The 20,644-nt window shown below is 39.8% G+C and overlaps 1 protein-coding gene across 7 annotated transcripts in view; it reads right to left on the bottom strand.

Moving 5' to 3' along the window:
- Positions 1 to 347: 347 nt before the first annotated feature.
- The window catches only part of SUPT3H (SPT3 homolog, SAGA and STAGA complex component), a 284,312-nt gene continuing 264,015 nt past the window's right edge, over positions 348 to 20,644 (bottom strand). For 6 of the 7 annotated variants that reach the window (XM_087775506.1, XM_087775512.1, XM_087775509.1 and 3 more), the window contains one exon: positions 348 to 2,157. Coding sequence is in view for 2 of the 7 variants with exons in the window: in XM_087775512.1 (XP_087631638.1) it covers positions 2,116 to 2,157 (42 nt within the window). In the remaining 5 variants the exon portion in view is untranslated. Of the gene's footprint in view, positions 2,178 to 20,644 lie in introns of all 7 variants that reach the window. The other variant, XM_087775511.1, reaches the window with a different exon arrangement.

Below are 20,644 nucleotides of genomic sequence, written 5' to 3'. Positions count from 1 at the left end.
CTGTTCAAGATAGACAAACATACAGCAGACCAACAAAAACATGATCTGTCATATTTCTGAGAGAAATGTATGTTGAGTCTTCATTCTCTGGGACTTTAAGTAGACCAGTAAAAAATAAGTGCCAGTATTTTTCCTGCTTATGCATATTTTAAAATGTAAAATCTGGGAGAGATACAGCTACGGAAGGAATTTTGATTCCAGTACCCAGTGCCTGAAATGGTTTCTTCTGTCTATATCCCTGCAGATCGAAACCAAATACAATAAATGCTGGTGTCCTTTTAAAAAGTCTGGATGTTTACAGCAAGCATATAATTTTCCATGATTAAGGACGCCAACAAAAATAAGAGTGATGATAAAAAGAAAAGTTTAATCATATATTTCAAAAAGCACAGATGGAACATCAGAAAACTTCCCCCCCTCCCGTTTAATACACTGCATTGTACACATTACTTTTAGTCCTTTATACACAATTAATTCCAGAAAACAGAAGTGTAAGCAGGTAAAAGAAAAAAGCAGTTTATGAATGGCAGTAATATTTGATGTACAAAGTTCACTTCTACAATATTTTGGTTGCAAAGAGAAAAGACATTTTTCTGTTTATTTAAAATATATATATATATATATATATTTGAAGGTTTTGCAAGCAGGTCCAGGAAAGCAGGGCAACAAAACCACTTACAAATGACCACAAGAGCATACAGTGGGAGTAAAAGTTGAGACCTCACATACTAAGCACAAAGGAGGAGGACGGCTGCACTATATAAAAGTAATATTTTGCTGATCTCCTCTCAATCTTTTGAGTGCTTTGTCTTAATTTGAGGTTTAAGTTAGATTTCAAGCCTGGGCTAAGAGCGGCTGAAGCAGACCCCTGGGCCAAGGGGGTACCACAGGGACACGAGCAGTACATGCCTGTAAATCCTGAGGATGGGCTGAAGCATGAGCCCTTTTCTCTGGTCAAGCATCCTCGTGGTTAGCTCTATATTTGTACAGTTTTTATGGGAAGAAATGAATGTGTTTGTGAGGCCAGCAAAGGCTGGAGGAGCAGGGGACGGGAAGAAGCATAGAGGGAGGGACTGAGATTTAAAAAAATAAATCGGAAAACAAACAACATGAACTAAAATATAAAAAAGGCAAAAAAGAGCCCATTTCTTCTTCAACCAAATCCAACAGTAACACTGCTTTTGTCAACACCAGAGACAACATCTGCTTCCTGCAGCAAACGCTGAGCAAGTACATAACATTAAGCCTTTGCCTAGAACCACTGAGAGACAGTTATTTAAATACTTTAGGATATATTTTTCTGAATAGGGGCCCAATCCAGTGCCAAATCACTGCAAAGGCTTTCCTTGATTTCAGAGAGCGATGGCTCGAGCCCTAGCAGAGGAATGGAATAAAAACAGAGATGGCAATCTTGAGAATTTGGGGCTAAGCACTTAGCCTGTCCTTGGGTCTGCAAAAAGACATGTCTCTAACTGGTAAAGTACCATTTACCTGAACTTTTCTCTGAGTATCTTTGGATCTGAACTTGCTATCACTGTCACCAAAAAGCCCCTTACTGGATTAAACTGGGTTGCGCTGTCTGAACACTTAAAAATTATTTGAGAGAAATCAGTGGAGAATAGTGGAAAACAGTTTTTCTTTTTGTAAAAATCACAAGGAAAACCTACATAACCTTTATATAACCTACATAATCCTATATAACCCGGTCTATCTCTGGCCTCTTTCTGCCCCATCCTGCTTTACAAAAAAACATCCCTAGGAGACGATACAGACTTCCAAACACTTAAATAAAAATGACATTGCATTTCAGAAAGAGGCTTACAGCAGCAAGTCCCCTGCAAACTTCAGCATTGTCTGATCTGCATTCTTGTCCACCTACACACTATCCCAAACATCCTGCCATTAATTAGCTAAATGTTCCAGCTAGTAAACAAGAATAACGATTGAGGGGGCTGGAAAAAGAGACCGAGTCAGCCAGCAGATAGTCACAACAAACCAGCCCACTCACTGGTACACGGAGACATTGGAGCTTGTATTTTTTTTTCTTCCATGGAGGGGAAAAGAAAATCACCTTAATAGAACACTGCCTTTCCTGTTGCTGCAGCCACATCCATATTAGCAGGCGAGAAAAGTCATCCCGTTTCTGCGGTAGGCACTCTGTCAAAGAAAGAGAAAATCTGTAATGAATTATCACATCAACTTAAACAAGGGAAGAAGGCAGAGAGAAAGGCAAGGCTTTCTTCCTGTTTTGTAGCCTATTCTGGCTGCAATCTAATAGTGTGCTTAATCTGAACATTTCTGGTGGGGAAGCTATAAGCAACCACTTTGTCTATTAAAAAATCAGTGTGGTTAACAAGTGGTTAGTGACTCTATTTCAGGAGAGCGAGAGATATGCAAAAATGTAACATCCTATTTCGTTAATTGCCTGCAAAATAGATGGGGCCAAAAATACACTATTATGCTGAATCTGTTTGTCCTTTATAAGCATGTGTTCTCTATTCGCTATGTTCAAGCATCATTTCTAACCTATCTTAATAGTCTATAAATTACTGAATAATTACAGTTTTCCAAACCTAATTTATAGTCTGAGTCTAAAGCTATGTAAACAGACACTGGTATAATCCTCACCCTCCAAAACCAAATTAATCTTAAAGACCCTCTGGTCAATACAAAATAATTTGATAGCCCATATATTGTAACCTGGGATCAAGTGTTTCCAATGGTAAAGAAACACAAGAGTTAAATAGCATTTGAGAAGAGAATTTTAAAAGATCCTGTGACACTGTCTTACTAAAATACCTTTCATGCATTTTTAACATCTCTTTCTGAATCAATATAGGAAACTATGCCTTTTTACCCCAGACACCCTGGAAACCCTATATCTTAAGGGGGTGTTCTCAGTTTTAAAAGGTATAGTGCTTTTTTTGTGTGATATTAATGATCTTCAAAAAGGAAGGGAGTTTAAATACTTTTGCTTTATTTGGTTCACCTTCAGCAGTCATTCAGTTTTGAAAGTGAAAATATAGTCATCTACTTCACGACAGTTAGTGCTTCGTCAGATTTATTTTGTAGCTCTTAAATTCAAGCACTTAGGAACTGCCATATATAACTACTGTTTTTAGTGGCTCTACCAATTTCCTAATTAATTTCAGTGAGATCAATTTCTCCTCTCTTAAACCAGAATTAGAAGAGTATCATTAAGAGCAAAGGATAACCTCAAACAACTTTGTATATCAATAGTATTTATACTGAACTGTAAGGAAATAGTTTCAAAAACAGCAAGCGTGTATTCAGAGACATTACAGACACTGAATATGCAAAAGGAAATATGTACAAGATGTTCATTACAGCATCCTTTACATTAATACCATATTTCAATAGAGGTCTAGCAGCATATGGCATTAAAGTCAAAGAGCAGAATATTAGCTCTGGGATAGATACCAGTCATCAGACACGACAGTATCACCGCAAACAAACAAAAAAAAAAATCCAAAGACTCTATACCCAAACATGAAATGCACAATAACAGACCAGCCAATAATTTTGAAAGGATCCAATATATTCCCACAACCACAAGCAACAAGTCCAAGGGAGTTTGGATCTGCAGCTTGCCCAAACCATTATGGCTGGCACTTTGAAGTAGATGCAAAAGTAATGTTTTTAGCTCCTTGACCCTGATATTTTTACAGAGCTTTATAACCCAAGTGACAACCTTTAACATATAAACGCAAAATATTCAGGGCTATTGTGCAGTTTGCTTGAAGATAAATGAACCCGAGTATAAAGCTGGATCCACATGAAAGACAAAAGGTTGAATTTTGCGAAAGGAATTTTGGTTGCAGAGCAAAGTTGGGCTTGGCTGGGCTCACCTGGGAAATAATGAAGTTTAACATTTTCCAACATGGGCACTATTATATGGTTAGTTATATCCCTGAAAAGGTCATTTTAGAAGCAAGTTTCAGAGGAGGGAGGATAACACCTTCAGAAAGTTGGACACACCCACCAGTCTATATTTAGCAATATATTATAACTAGTGTGGCTATAGTTAGGATTGAAAACTATTTCCCACTTAACTCCCTGTTTCACATACTTTAAACTTTCTGAAACATTTGCCCTTGGGCTGAAATTTCCTCTGCTTTAATCTCTGCCTGAAGTTCAGTTTCTTTGGAAAGGACCAACAAAATTCCTCAAGCCATTTTGAAGTTCAGCAATAATGAAAACAACACATTTTTCCTTCCCAAGCCAGAGAAAGTGGTTCTGATATATGCATATTTTATTATGGAATTTAGACATAAATTGAAGCATTTTACCCAGAAACAATCTTTACCTTCAACCTCAGCTTAAAGGTAACTGTTTTGCAAATCGGCATTTCAGAGGAGGGAGTTTGATTCATCCCGTTCCATAACAAGATAACACTTCGTTCTTATTTTGATACATTACTAAATAAAGGTTAACCTCTGCGATGCTTTTATGCATAGCTGAACTATTTTACAGTCATTGTTCTGAGGTATACCACATATCTTTAAGATATATACAGCTGAATTCGTGATACTAAAAGACATATCTTTACATGCCAAGAATTGTGAAGAGAAACAGCAAGATGTTTTTTATAAAACTTGCATGTCTATGTGCCCTTGCAAGAGAGAGTATATATGTATGTGGCAGTCATTTAATGTGGTTTGATATAATGTAAAGGGTTCGGATGACACGTTTGGGTACTTTATGCCACTTTGGCAGCATCCAATTTTTTTAAAAAAAAATATGATTATTTGGCTCAGAGTTACAGATAGAGGATGATGCAGACTCTTGATGTGGGATTAAAATGGCAAGCCATAGCTGTATCCGTTTTGCTGGATACGTCTTGTATAGCCCAATGTCAGGAGATAACATAAGCCCACAGTCCCTCCTGGAGCCCTTTTGGAAAAGTGTCTACTGCATCCAAATTTTTTGTGTGCTCTCTCTCAAAATTTACTGTCTACCAGCCTGTGCTTTGATTTTTCCTGCTGTGGGTTGACTCTTTGCCATGGTTGAAGCTCTGTCAGCCTGTTACTGTACCCACTATGTGCGCGGGTGGTCAAGGGACCACATTTTAGACATGGGCAATCACCTAGCTTGGCACAAATTACACAGTTCACCTTCCTAGAATGGATTCCATGCTCTAAAAAGTTGATATAACCTTATTTAGCCAATATCTAGCTCTCACAGAAACCCTTCTTGCTCCTTGCTATCATACGACAAGATTTTGGATCCCGTTCTCTGACCTTGTTAAAGGTGAAAGGACAGATTGCTGCTATCCACAACCCGAGGCTAAGCAGGCTGGACCGAAGCGAAAGCAGAAAAACGACCTTCATCTTTCCCAGTCCACTCTTGCCACGTCCTCCCATTTAGGGGAGAGGCATGATGATTTTGCTGCTTAGTCCTCTGCTTCCCAGTCCTGACCCCAGCCCACCTAGGCACCATGTGGAGAACCTTCTCATGGCTTCTTAAGCATCCTCTATGTGCCTATAGTATAGCAACCCTACCTTGAAAACATTGCTCCTTCAAGTTATCAAAGCAGACTGGATTCCGATATAAAGATCTTCCTGGGAATGCTATCATTATTTAATAAACGAAGGTAGAGTTTTTTCCTAACAGTCTGAAAGGAGGTACAAGGAAGCAGAAAAGGTGAGCAACGTTCACTGCTGTCAGTCCTCTAAAAGCAAGATCATGTTTTGCCCTTAGTTTGGTGAAAGAAGGGAAAAATAACAGCTGAAAAAAAAGGCAATCTGGAACAAAAGGCCTTGGTCAAGTAACTCCTCAAATTTCATGAAATATTACCCACTTTCTACTCTTTTTTGGTCCCATGTCTCTCCTGTAGTGGTAGCCCGAGGTGGCGTATTATGAAGGATCACAAAGAAACGTTCTATGAAAAGGGCAGCAAAACTCCTGTCCCCACAGTAGGTCACATGAAATGAAACAGTTTACTGAAGAGTTCATAGGACCAATTTAGGGGCAGAAAATAATGTTTTTATTAACACAAGATATACTGAAGCTGTGATTTACAGAAACAAGTCACAGCCAAAAATGAAGACGTGAGTACTCCTCAATTAGGTAACATGTCAGATCAGAAAACTAAGACTTCTGAACAGGCACCTTAGCTAGAAATGGTTTCCAGTTAACGATTTACACTAGTGCATAATTTCACAGCTGTAGTATGATGAGAAAGAATAATTTTGGCAAGAGAAAGAAACAGCTGTGATTTTTGAGTGGGCTGATGTTTAATTTTTATTTGGGATAAAGTTTGGAAAGTCTAGGGTAAAACATCTCCAGCGGGCATCAGAGACACCAAAGTTTACTGGGCCAAAACCTCCACTGGATTAAGTCTGCAGTTCTGCTTACATTAAAACTAAGGTACAATGTCATACCACAGGTCTGTTGTATCACTTAGCAATGATAAGTCCTGAATCATAGGTCCTGTATAAGCAAGTTACAGAACAGCATTTTTAAAACTTAAAGTCTCCCTTTCTTGTCCTCGTGTATGTGTGTGGGCAAGTGGTTTGACTACAATGCATAAAAGTGGAATGGCAGACAGAGACATCAAAATCAAAGAGCAAGTCCTGGCTGAACTTCATTAGCAAACATAAATACAAATAGGCACATCTTGTTTGTGACATGCCACGGTCCTTTCCTCCTTTGGTAATTTTACTCTATTCTCTGATATTTGCATAAATGTAAATCGAACCATATGACTTGAACAGGCTTATGATAGGGGAATCATATGCAAAACTTTTTTTCATTAAATAAGTCTCTTCATGCAGTCTTACAACGTTACTGTGAAAATCAGGGAGGATTAGATCTCAGACAGTGAAAGCCTTTATTTAAGAACAGTGGAGGGAGCCCTGCCCTTTAAATAAGAGACATTCTTGGATCAGACACTGGCTGGCAGGATGGAAAAAAGGATGTAGCATTAACTTTCATTCCATTCCAAATAACCTGGAACCCATAAAACACAAAGATTCGCTAATTTTAAATCTGCTCCTTTTCTCCCTGTGTCTTCTTTCCATTTTAATTTGAGGAATGTTAACTTTGAAATTTCGTTAGCCCGCCATAATATCAAACAAGTCATCCTGGACAGATTCATAGCTCTTTGTACATAAAAACATGTACAGTAAAACTCCTGTGATTAAAAAGTTAGTCCTCTAATTTTTCCCAGCCTGCATAGACAAACCACATGCAAAGAAGTGTCAGCTTATTTAGAGATTAAAATAATAATTAGTTTAGGAGGCAAAGTATAAGCAACATTGTTTAAAAAAGAAAATCCATATGTTGTTTAGAATTAGTTGCTTCTGTTTAGGTCTAAATAAATTTGTGTGGATATAAACTCTCCTTATTAAAAGTGCATACATGTTACAAAAGAAATATAATGGATAATTCTCTCTCAAATTTAAAACAATAGCACTGAAGGCTCCAATTCTACAAACCCATCTTTAATCAGTAGCCAAAGCACAGATGTCTGATATTACTCAGAGGGTGAGGGAACGTTTTATGTATATAATGTCTAGTACATGGTCAATAATGAATAACAAAGCCCAAATATATATCTCTGAACACCCAGGTTTAGTAGATTACGAACTCGTATGACGCTCCAGATGATCTGCCATGCTGTATTCATGAAATCTCAGGGATTTCATTTAGGATGGGGCCAGACTGATGTGCTGAATGCATCCATTTATCCACACAGTAATGGTCCCTCTGGAAGCATAACCACATTTGTGCTTAAGCTAGTCCCTGAGGGACCGCAGTTAGGTGTAAGAAAGAAACACAAATGAAACAACTTTTTAGGCATTGGAACAGCCTGCCCAGGGAAGCGGTGCAATCACAGTCCCTGGAAGTATTCAAAAAACATGTGGATGTGGTGCTTAGGGACATGGTTTAGACGTGGACCTGGCAGTTAGGTTAACAGTTGGACTCGATGATCTCAGAGGCCCTTTCCAACCTTAATGATTCTATGATTCTATGAACTTTATTCCTCAGGTCTGTTCCCCGAGTCTTCAGCCATCCAGTGAGACACCAGCGACAGCGGCGGCTTCCACGCTGTGAGTGCCTGCCCTCCAGGAAGGGGGCCGAGATCACCAGCACGCTTTACATAGGCGATAACAAACATCAAGCACTGATAAAAGCACTGCCTCAGTAAACCACCCTTCAACAGCTTGTAACAAAATGCTTTCCAGCGAAGTCAGTTCTGGGCTTTGGTTTACCTTTTATCTGCCAACGGTACAAACTTTCTCAATAATCACATAAAACTGTAGTGCTGTGCCCAGGAACAGGAATATATCCAGGATATATCATCCAAGTCAGTTAAAGAACATAGCCTAGATCTCAGCTACCCAAGTTTTTTATTGTTGCTCTCTGCTACTGGGAATAACGACATTCCCAAGGCTGACGGAAACGTGGGATCTCTGAAAAACAAGGACCAAATGTATTTCTCAGATACCTCATGCAATACCACCAGTGGAAGGAAAACAAAATGTAGGGCTTGTACTGCTGTCCTTCAGCTCATTTGGCCAAATTCACGATGCTGCAGTTAACTATCAAATGCTGTTCTCAGGGCTGGGCTGACATTATAAGAAAGAAAAACAAGGCAAAAGGATGATGGCTTCTGTTGCAGCAAGAACTGGGGTGTGGGAGTGGGGTACCAATGTCTGCCAAAAGAAAAAAAGAACAAAATTGGTAGGGAGAGAGAGATCATTTTAAATTTCTCAGAGGGTACTGTAAACAGTGGAGAAAGAAGGAAAAAATGGAACTATAAAACAATACTTGGCAGCCAGCTTTGCAAAACAAACATATTTTTGCAAAGTTCTTCCCATCACTGCCACCAACTTTAATGGGCTTTATTTGTCTGAGAGCAAGAAACACTTTTTAATTGTCAGAGAAAAGGCAACGCTGCTTAGCACACTGACAGAAATTCCTCTCCTGAGCCCTACTTCACCTGCACGCTGCTCGGTTCACTGTCAGAGAGAGGAATTCCTTCCCCCAGGCTGCAAAACCTGTAGCTGGGCTCCATCACCACCCACCCCTGGACCAAGGGAGCAGGCTGCTTCTCCTGCGGAGCAAGCTGAAATCCAGCAAGTTATTATTGTCCTGGGACTAATGGCCCATAACTGTCTACCCGTGATATCCTACTGGCAAAGCACACAGCAGGTCTCCACGAGGCACCAGACCTTGATGGATATGACCTGTTGGACCCCAGTGTAACTGGGAAAGCTTAATCCCCCCACCGCAATGGAAATGCCGTGGTTCCTGAGTATCCCCGATCTCCTCAGGAGCATCGCAATTAGTTCATTAATAATTTTACCGCTTTACGTCAAAGTGGTCAAAACACTTTGAGTTGCTCAGAGGCCAACGTCTCCTTTTCTGATGTGCCTCAACTCGCTGCTTTAGCTGTATGGCAGCAATAATTTATGTGGGCAACTTTATTATGTCTGAGAATGAAGTTAAAGCTAGAAGCCTTGAGCCATACAAAGAAAAGACTTTAGGTATGGTTAGGTACTGAAACCTCTGGTTTATGACTCAGGGCACTGCACAGTCACAGCACTCCCATGTGAAAACACACCACTAATAATAAAAACTCCTTCAACCTGAGAGTAATTCAGCATGAAATAACCTGGATGGCTCCGTCTCTCCAAGGATGGCTCTTCTTGTCTTTTTAAGGTTTCCTTCTACTGTAGAGGCTCAGGGTTTTTTTTCTCTAGGAAGTGACAGAAGAGGTTAAATTCCCCCTCCATGTCACTACTGCTCACGAGCTCAGCATATGATTTTTAGTGAATTTATTTGGAAACAATATGGTGTGGTACAGTCGTCTGAGTAGAAGGGCAGGAGCCAGGGCTGGGCTCTGCTCCCAGCTCTGACACTTACTCGCTGTGTGGCCTCAGACAAACCACTTAATGTCTCTGTGTTTCAATTTCCCCAGCCTTTGAAACAGAAATACTATCACTCACTGAAAACCTTTTTTGAGGATTGCTTGATTACAGAGCTAATACATAGTGTTTTGAAAACACTGTATGCTATTCCATAATTATTATTTTCATTACATTATATCTTCCATTGTAATGGCTAAAATACCAGATGCACAGAAATGGATGCCGAAACTGGCAGTTACTGGATAGGAGGAACGGGTATTACTTTGAAACAAATTAAATTATTTGGGCAAAACAAGACAGTTCACCTACATTCTTTTCTTGAAACTGTTGAAATTGTAATGAAAAGGAGCATCTAATGACATTTTACAACATACTTCTCTTCCTCCACCCCCTGAAAACATCCCGTGAATGCTCTCAGCAGAGGACATAGCATCTCTATTCTCCCTTCGCATTTCACGGGGGAAATGAGAACCCAAGCAACAACGCAGGGCAGAGAGTCAGTCTGTAAACAGAGGAATTTTCTCAGGCTCCGAGGCCCTTTGCTGGTGGCGGCATTCGGGTGCGGCCACTTCTAGCCGTGCTCTTTACTGACTGATGCACTCTGTCTGCAGCGGGGCGCCTGCTCACCGGAGCGGTGGGAGGTAAGAGGAATTAAGGTAATGCATCAGTGGTTGCCAGTGGAGGAGATGGGAAGGAAAAAAAAAAAAAAAAGCAAAAGAAATATACTATTTCAATCAAAGTCTGAAATTTGTAGAAGTGGTTTTGGTCTCAATATAGAAAAAATATTTATCCAAGAAACTCCTACTCGGGTGCGAACATCCTACTTCTAGTGGGATTTTGTTTGGCAAAGTGCTGTGAAAGAGTGGAAGCTAATACAGAGCATGTCTATAAACAAATATATTTATTTAGTACAGATTGACACATTCACTAGAGTATTTCAGTGATTACACGTGTAAAACTATTTCCTATAGTGGTTTCCTTTTGTGATTCTGCTAATTTATTCAATCCACCCCATTTTCATGCATTGAATCTTATGAGCCATTTCAGCCACCCAGACTGAAATGCGCGTTTGGAGACTACATGCCTGTTTTTTCATTTCATCATCTACACATAATTATTTGGTGATATTAGGAATTCGAGCTCAAATGGAAGCCAACCAACATTTTAATAGCTTAAAAATCATACAAAATGAAGTCTGCCCTGAGGTTAATGAATAAGAGCCAAATCTTGAGGCTCTCGCTCAATTTTTACTCCTTATTCAGGCAAAAGTTGAATCAATTGTAGTTGGACTGATTAAAACCAGAAGAACATATATTTGGACCTTTCTCTCAGGTAAAACTGAATAAATTACCTAGGATTAGGCTGCAGAATGGCATCCAATCGATCTTTCACGTGTATTTCTGCAACACGCTGGAGAAAAAATCCAAGTGCTGAGGCAGTTTAACCAGTTAAAACAGTACAGTAGCAGCAGAATAAATTATTATACACTACCAGGTTTTATGACATTTATATTAGAAATAGCCCCAAATCAAAATACGTCTTCTGGTCCCTCCTGAACTTCTGAAGACCAGGATCAAATCCAAACTTAAAAAAATGGTCCACGAAGTATGAAAGCCATATGCCCTTATCCTTCAAAACTAAGCTCCATCCCTAATTTGAACTTTAACCCAGGCATACATTGATACACTTATTTGATTTTTGATGATGGGAAGCATTTTTAATTTAGGAAATTAGAGGTTATTCTTTAATTATATGCAAGCCATCCTACTCCTTATACAAAGAAAGCAATATGCATGCAAAAAATATAAAGCAGAGCAGTTAATTCCTTTGAACAGTTAACACTTTACTTCTAATTGGTGATAATCACAGGAAGATGCTCCTCCCTTAAATAATAATCTATTTTAGTATTGGCCAGCCATGTCAAAGTAATGACACATTTATCCCATTCAAGCAAGATCTAAGCATGAGGATGTGGAAAAGAAAGTAGTATGAAGAACAGATTTCTTCAGTATACGCAAAGCAAATAAGAGAAGGAAAAAATCGATAACAGGAATGATCTGGTCATCTGTGAACGATACCAGATCCCCTGACTTGGTCTGCGTGACAGTGGCCCTGCTCACTATCTCCTGACAGCCTGCAATTAGGATCTCAACGCCGAAACATGCCGAGCATATGAAGAGCTCGACTGTGGGTGGCTTCATTTGTAAATAAGCAAGTGGGGACACGTAAAGAGGGTGGTCTCCTCCTAATCACCACTCATGCTGCAGGGGCTGGTCCTGCTGCCCCAGGACCTGGGTCTCTCCCCAGCAGTTCCTAACAGCGGCTACCTGCAGGACAGACAGACAGACAGACAGACTCCTTCGTGTATTTAGACAGGGGTTCCAACGAGCACTACCAGCGCTAACGGCACATTGGCCAGCATGCGAAGACTGCTCAAAGCCTTGCAGGCTCTTGCGTAAGGCAGCCTGTACAGAAAAGAGCCCTTGGTGCACCTTCAAAGAGCTTCTGGCAAGTGCCAGATACGTTGGAAAAGCTGGTTCACAAGGCAAGACGGACTTCTAATCTCTAACGCGTGGCTCAAGTTATCCATAATCTTTCCAAACATCTTTCTGTCTATTCCTTACCTGCCTAATGTCTTGGCAAAATGGGCCATCCCAGAGATACCGGACGGTTGCTGAGAATAGCAAAATTCCAAAACGTCCTTCCTAGAATTGACTAAAAATGCCTTTTGGTCATTTCTGATTGATCGGTCTGTGGAGAGGGCAATAATATTTACTTTGCAAAGAAAACGAAATAACTAGGCGGACTCTGAACTTTCATACTATACTCCCTCTCCATACCCATTACTTGCGATAGCACACTTTACTTAAACGAAACTTATTCTGAAATGCTAGGACAGACCCATGCCATTAACAATATCTCAGCTGTCTGACCCCTCACATCAAACTCTCTCTTCTTCAGTATCATGTCTCATCTTTTTCTCTTGTATCCAGTTTTACAGAAGACATACATTTATATGCACATCTATAAAACTGATACTTGTCTGAAAACAAACTGGCCAGGCCATGAGATTCTTCTGGCTGATTGCCATTGTTCAGTCATTAAATATAGGCTTACGAACAGGGAGACGGATTACCCACTTGTAACTCCATCAAGGGCTTTTCATGATATCGCAGCCCATATTTTTTTAATAACATTGAGGAATATTTAAATCCTGTATGAAAGTTTTTTCATAAGTACTTCTTTGATGTTAGAACATTTTGATTTGTGTGCATGCTGACACCAGAACAGCTCGATTACTGCATGTTCATTTATCAAACAGTGCAGGGTCGATCCCGTTCGGATGCGTAATTATTGCATCAAATACATAACATGCGCTAATCATGCTGACAGCAACACCCCCACTTCCGATGGGTGGAAATACAAGAACAGTAAATAATTACTGTAAATGAAGAGTTAGTTAGGTCTTGTTATTGTTATTAAAGCAATAAGAGTTTGTATTAAAAAAAAGCAGAAAGGTGGTAGGGGAGTTACTGAGCCCCAAACCTAGAACACATTGCAGTTCTTGGTCTTAAAGCTAATGGGACCCAGTGGATCCGGACTTCAGCAAAGAGAGAGCGTGTTGTCTCAGTCACGTTATTTATTGTAATGGTGTAACTCCCTTTTTCTTTGTTTCTCCTCTTCCCCCCAGCAGAACGGCTGTTGGTAAGATGGGAATGTCAAATCCAGGTTTTCAGCTCTCCAGTAGCTCTGAATTTCCTGGCTTTTGTGGGCTGAAATCAGACCCTTAACGTCGCTGATGTGCATTTTGTTTTGGATAATTGACATTAATTTTTAGGTTGCATCACCGACATCAATCAGCGCTGTTCTCTGAGGACTAGAGTTAAGGGGCCACAATAAAAGGGCACAATATTGTTTCTTTTGTTTTATTTTTGGAACACTTTGACTACTCTATACTTTTCCAGTTGATGTTACATTCTTTTTGTGTGAGACAGTGTAAAACGTTACTGCCTGTCTCGTTTAAAAGAATACTTCAGTATTACGGTAAACGGCTCTAGAGGCTGGGACAGTCAACCCTGGCAAAAATTCAAGTTGATACCTTTTGTCTATGTAGCACTTTGAAGAAACTATGAAACAGCAACACATTTCTTTAGAGAGAGCTATGTTGCCCGTTACAGATGTTTTCCATATGGTAAGTGGAAGGTCGGCCCCTTCCCCCTCCACTCATCAGTGTTCTCACATCGTAGAAGGCATCTACAAAGACAACACGGCTGTAAATGATACTGCACAGAAGACTCCATCAGCACGTACTGTAAATGAACAAGCTGATTTTCATTGTACAGGGCAGGAATATGCACCATTGTAGCCCATTTATAGTGAGGATTTTGACTCCTTTGTTTCCCATTTTACGAGTGTAAAATACCCTGGGGTAAGTGGTCAAGAGAAGCCAGACCAGGCTTCAGATGCTAAGATGATGAAATGGAACAAATGGATTAAATTAGTGGAGATTACTGCAGATTATCATGCTCCATCAGCTGGTGGGTTCAAAACCTTCCCCCTCAAATCCTTATGGGTGGGAAGGAAGATTGTCTCTCACACAAGATCATGATTTTAAGGGGAGAAGAATCTGAGGCACCTCAATGGGGCTAAGACCTATTTTTTAGACACTGGTACGTAGTCATATACACAGGATCACAGGTACACCATTATAACAGATAGCCTTTGGGTGAAGAATTGATCTGTTGCCCCATATTTTGTTTTGGTCCTATCAATAGATATTAACAGCTGTAATTAAAATGGACTTAGAAGCACAGCTGGACTTTTAAGAGAGCAGAGTTGTATTTCCAACTGTTCAGCACCTGCAATGGGAATTGCATCTTCAAGAGATCTTAGCGCTCCAAAGCACCATTTTGTCATGCTTACAGTCTGGTTCAAAAGAGTTCATCACTCTAGGTGTACTCAGGATGTTTTGTTTTTCAGAAATCCCAATACTTTTTTTGGATGCCGGAGCTATTCTAACACTTGAGTCTTGAATGCAGGTGTGACTTTCTAAAGTTCCATGTGTAATGGAGGTATTTCCTCATCTCAACCACTCCTTTCCCAAAACACATAATTATCTTATCTCAAAAGCAGTAAACTTCAGAATAAAAAAGGATCCAAACAAACATGGAATTTGTGTTTAAAAAAATAATCCTTTTTTCCTGTTTCCCTACGCTTTTGGTTTTAGACAAGGCATGGAAATGCCTATGTTAGTCTATATTCAGTTTGTAACTGGACCGTTATGTTTCTTCATGCTAGCCAATATTTGTAACTTATATAGATATTAGTTTGTGTATTTTGCCATTAGTTATTATGTATTATTGCATAATAGTAATATAATCTCTAACATTTCTACAAAATAAACTCTAATGTTGAGATTTTGAAAGCCAAATAATGATCTTAGCTATTTCGCTCCTGGTCATTTCACCAGGAACTACGTGGCTAAAACTTTAAGTAGGCTCAGAAATAAATCGTAAATGATATCCACTTAAACTTTTCTTCTTTCTTCTTTGTTTTTTCATTCTTATTTCCTTCTCAGTTTTCTAAAATGTGCACCACCATTGACTCATTTCTTAGAATCTACAGGATATTCCCCAATAACTGGAAATCTTCTCATTTTCTTCTTTCAACATATTTTCCTGTTCGCCTTTTTCTGTTCCTCATGACAGCATTTTTTCCTAATTCTTTATTACCAACCCTATTCTCTTTAACCTTAATTAAATCTTTCCTTCTATTTATCTCTGCCTTTGTCCCCCAGTTCAGCTTATCCACCCCTTGCTTCCCAGACCACTCTCCCATCTTTCTGTAAGTCATCACTCTCACTCACTTTTGCCCAGCATCTCTCTCTCTCTGCTGTTTTTCTTTCCAACCTTATTTCTGCAGGTCCTTGTCTCTTACTGACATCACCTCCTCTGTAAAGAAGTGACGGGCTTCTCTGTCTTGATATAATTCCATCCAAAACTTAATTCATCCTCTCCCAACCAGCTTTTGGCTCTACAACTGTATTAGCAGCCATTGCAGAAACTATAGAAAACTGGATCTACTGCTTATGATAGCTGTAGGACAGAAGAAGAGTTTTGGCAATACCAAAGGGGGCATTGGGCATGCAAGAGAAATTCAGTGTTTGTGTACAGGAGCAGGAGGATGAGAAACGCCAGTTTGGAGTAGTCAGCAGTTGGCATCCAGGACGCAGAGCCCTCAGAAGCTTGAGGGAGTTTTCAGACTTCCCACAAGCTTAAGTTCAATCTTGGGTATTAAATATAACTGAAGTATGCAGTTTTCTTTTTTTCAGCTGTAATTATTCAGGTTGCTTAAGGAAAAGAAAGCAAGAGGGAGAGGGAAAAAAAAAAAAGGCACATGCCACCTTCATGTCAAAGAGAAGCATGCTTGTGCCTAGTCCATTGAAGAAATTGCTCCAAAACACTTCACCTTTGTGGAAATATTCCGCCTGTGAAAGGCTGGGACTTCTGCCCCAGAAATGGTGGCCTCTAGGTTAGCCCTGCTCTAAGACTGGATGAACTTGCAAGCTGTCATTTCTAGCAAGCTTCTATTTTTCCTTGATAAATTGGTGTCACTTAATTGCTGTAATATTTCCTCCCTTTGTCTTTAGCCGGGCATGAGTCAACTGAAAACGCATGACTAAGTCTCACATAGCTCTTAGCAAATGCAGAGATATTGTGGAGCAGAATGTGCTTTGGGGTGATATTTATTCCTCAAGGGGAGTTGTTGATGGGGTGAACCATTGATCCTGGCCCTCTGTAGGGGGATGAAATTCATCCATCCCCAAGGAAACAACCCTTTTTTGCTATGTTACATGTAGTACTTATGACAGGTGCTACAGAGAACAAAACTGGGGACAACAAAATATAAGCATGTCCACACTGCACAATAAAACATCTTGGCCCTGATCCGGAAGAGAATACAGCAAAGACGGCTGCTGATTCAGCTTTGGCTTTTGAAGCGATTGGCCAGGGTGCCAAATGGGGTGGTGTTTTTGTCTTGTGGGCAAATTTTAATCAGGCACCAGGCAGAGCTAACCAACTAATTACTCACAGGCCACTTGCCCAGTATGAAAAGGGAACAATTTTCAATCTTTGACAGATTGGATTTGAACAGGCAACAGAAGTGAAAGCATCTATTGTCCATTATCCAGTCTAGCCCTGAGACTTCCAATTTCTCAGTTACCATGTAGTCTGTTCAGAAAAGGTTTGTCAAGCAACAGCCTCTCTAAACAAATTACATCAAAATTCCTTACACTATGCCACATACTCAACTTGCCTTTCCAAAGAGAGCCACATAGTAAGTTTCTAACAAGGACACTGGTTATTAAAGCACTCTAGATTTTCTAGGTCAAAGAGGTGAAAGGAAAAGTCAATGCAACTGAAATAAAATATTCTATAAATCATGTGTGTTTACTTACAAATATCAAAAAGCAAGATATAAAGAGACCTGCTGCTATACTAACCAAAATTCAGCTAACTATTTTGAATTACCATCTTCTTGATGAGAGCAAGATTTAAGGTGCCAGAGTTGGCTTTTGGAACTACCCAAACAGTTCAAAACCAAACAGAGCTTAGAAGAAGCTGGATCCTTCTTTCTCTTCCCACTCCTTCCTCCAAAATGTATAAGACAGACTGGGCAAAAAAATCCTCTGGTAATGCATGTTGTTCCTTTTTGTACAATTAAAGGCCAAAAGTAGACACCTTTTTTCACATATATGCTTGCTTAGGTAACCCAGGGATCTAAATTGAGAAGTGTAAAATTTCTTAATGCATTTACAACGAGGAAGTTTTTTAAATTGCTATCTGTATCTCCTACTTCCTAGAAACATTAAGATCTGAGCTTTCTGGAAAGAACATTGTACCATTTCAGTATATTTTGAGACATGCTTTTTCACAGTGCTGCATCTTTATATTAGTAGGCAGGAAGAGAAAAACATATTTTGCTGCAGTTTTCTTCTTTAGGAGACACCCCGTATTTTTCTACTTCTCAAATGTGCTCAAAGCCATACTTACCGTGAAGACTAGAGCAGTTTATCAATTTTTCAAGGAATATGCTTTGTCAAGAATACAGTTAAAAACATCTCCCATTTCTTAATTTTCCAAGTTTTTCTCTGTAATGATGATTTTGCAGTGGTTAGTGAAACTCATTGAGAACGGGTGTATATCTAGTTAATAAAATGTTGATTTAAAGAAAAAAATAGAAGAGTCAGATTGAGGGTTTAAAATGGGTGCAAAGGAGCTGCAACCTACCTTCTAACATGGGGCATGGACCAGCCCAGTACAAGTGAAACAGTGAAGTGGAAGGCAGTGGCTAAGACCAGCCGTGGATGTTCTTGTTGAACAAAGGCTCGGAGCCGTCTCTGTTGGTGGGCTCCACGGAGCCCCAGATGTAATCCTGCCCCCACCCCACACTTCCTGGCGAAAAAAAGAAAACGGTTGGGGTGGGCTGTGGTACCACTTGCCTTCCTTCTGGGTGAATCCAGAGGAGGAAGGGATCAGGATAAATTATAGGTCCCTGCAAAAGCTCTGTGTCTTTATGATCATGCCATCTGGAAACAGTGATAACTTCACTATTAATGGAGGCGTTACTACAGAAGATCTGCCGTGTCTATTAAAACCAGCCATGCTGTGTGCTGGCTCATGACACATGTTTGCTCTAATTTCCTCCCTGACATTTCATTCCTAAAGCTGTCAATAACCCGTTAACATTCCTGGCACTGAAACTCTAAAACAAAGTCCTATTTCAGCTCTGATTTTGAATCTGAATTGTGATAAGCAATACCAAAGGCTAAGTTTACAATACACAGTTGCCCTAATCTAAATCATGCTATAGGTGACTTTTTTTTTTTTTCCTTGCTTACACAAGGCTCTTTGCATCATAAACCAGGATACAACAATGTGATATCCTAAAATTAATTTCTTAATTTGATGGCAGAACAGCAAATGTTCTTTACTGGTAACTGACAGCTCGATCCTGCAGTTTTCAATGGCCAGAAGTGTCCTGTAATCAGGGGAATTGCTCACATTCATACAGTTTAAAGCCAGAAGGGAAAATTAGATCATCTAGTCTGACCTCCTGCATACCACAGACCACAGAATTTCAGCCAGTTGCCCCTATTTTGGGCCAGTAACCAATTTAACAAAAGCATATTTTCCAGAAATTCATTTGACCTCCATTTGGAGTCATCAAGAACTAGACAATGCAGAACTTCACTTGGTAGTTTGTTCCACTGTTAATTTCCTTGTGCCTTATTTCTAACTTGAATTTCTCTGGTATTACTTTTCTACATAAATACAAGTTATACGAACATCAATTATGACGGTCTCCACAATAATGGTCACATTAATGTGAAAAGAACATGTCCAATCAGGACGTTAAGAAGCCTTTTGGCCACATGCACAGAAATATTTAAGCACCGGCTGATCCAAATAAGCCCATTACTGGATTTACTGAGATGTCTGAGTCAGGTACAAAAGGATACATCTATGGAAGCATTTTAGTTTGGATCAGGGGTGCGGTTTTGAAACAAATCTCCCATTCATCCTCACTTACTGCACATCGGTTTGCACCGTGGCATGATTTCAGAGCACACTAACTGGACTCTTTTTGGATAAAACCAAACCAAAAGATTCACTCCAACCACTAACAGGCATTCAGTCAATGGGGCCAGACTAGACCTAGGGCTAGAGTGAAAGTAAACTCCACTGAAATGCTCATCGTGAGCATGTCGGGTCAGCACCAACCATTTGTCTTCCACGCATCTGCTCCTATTTGTACTACTTGCAAAGCAGTGACAGCCTAATTCCCCCTGACTTTAAAGACCCTCGTGCCAGCAGCAGCAGAGAACAGAAAATCAAGATTTAGCAAATCATTTCAGGAGAACGGTAATTGGAGGAATTAAGTTAGCTGAACAACAGCTGGGTATTAATCCATACTCTGAAGAACAATGGCAGTGATCAGAACGTAATACAGCCAACAGAGTTCCTTTTTTCAGTCATATCCTTACATTTAGGAAATAAATATTGTAGACTAATTCATCTGGCTCAGTCAGAAAAGACCAAGTCAGAAACAAAGGACTTCTAGGAGAACTGCCAGGAAAAGATAAGGGAAGACACTGACATGGAAAAAGGACAACAAATTTGACCTAATAAATAAAAGAATTCAAGATTCAGAAATGACTATTTCATAAAATTTTAGAGACAATTAGGATAGTTGGTTTAATTCTTTGTTTCCAGTCAATGACCTTCAATATGCTCTCCAAGGGAAGAAGAATAGGCATACAACTTCAGACCTTGCATCCATTTACCCAGTTCAGAGCTGTAGGTCAATTAAGCATTTTATGCTAAAGGAGACTTAAAATGAGACATGCAATTCCACACAAGACCACGGAAGAAAGTAGTTTTTTGTGGCTGCCAGACCAGCAGTGCCATTCTCAGAAATAAGTGTTTCCGTGTGGGACAGAAACTACCAAGAAATGAGCGAAGAGCAGCAAGAAGATGGCTAGATCAACCGTCACTTCAAAATATTTTTTATTTTTGTTGAGGAAGCTTGCTGGAGAGTAGAAAGGTCAATGCATGGGTGATCATGGCAAACCAAGATTTATTACAGAGATCTTTAGGGAAGTGACTGACACAGCAGAAGTAAGAGCTACTTCAGTCTTAGTTCACCACAGTTTTCTCCATCTTTCAAATCTTATTTCCTGT

This window comes from Nipponia nippon, unplaced genomic scaffold (genome assembly GCF_047370975.1).
Source record: "Nipponia nippon isolate SJK-2023a ecotype South Korea unplaced genomic scaffold, ASM4737097v1 scaffold_4, whole genome shotgun sequence".
NCBI lineage: Eukaryota > Metazoa > Chordata > Aves > Pelecaniformes > Threskiornithidae > Nipponia > Nipponia nippon.
The sequence above is the reverse complement of the archived record's forward strand: the minus strand, read 5'-3'. Positions and strand labels throughout refer to the sequence as shown.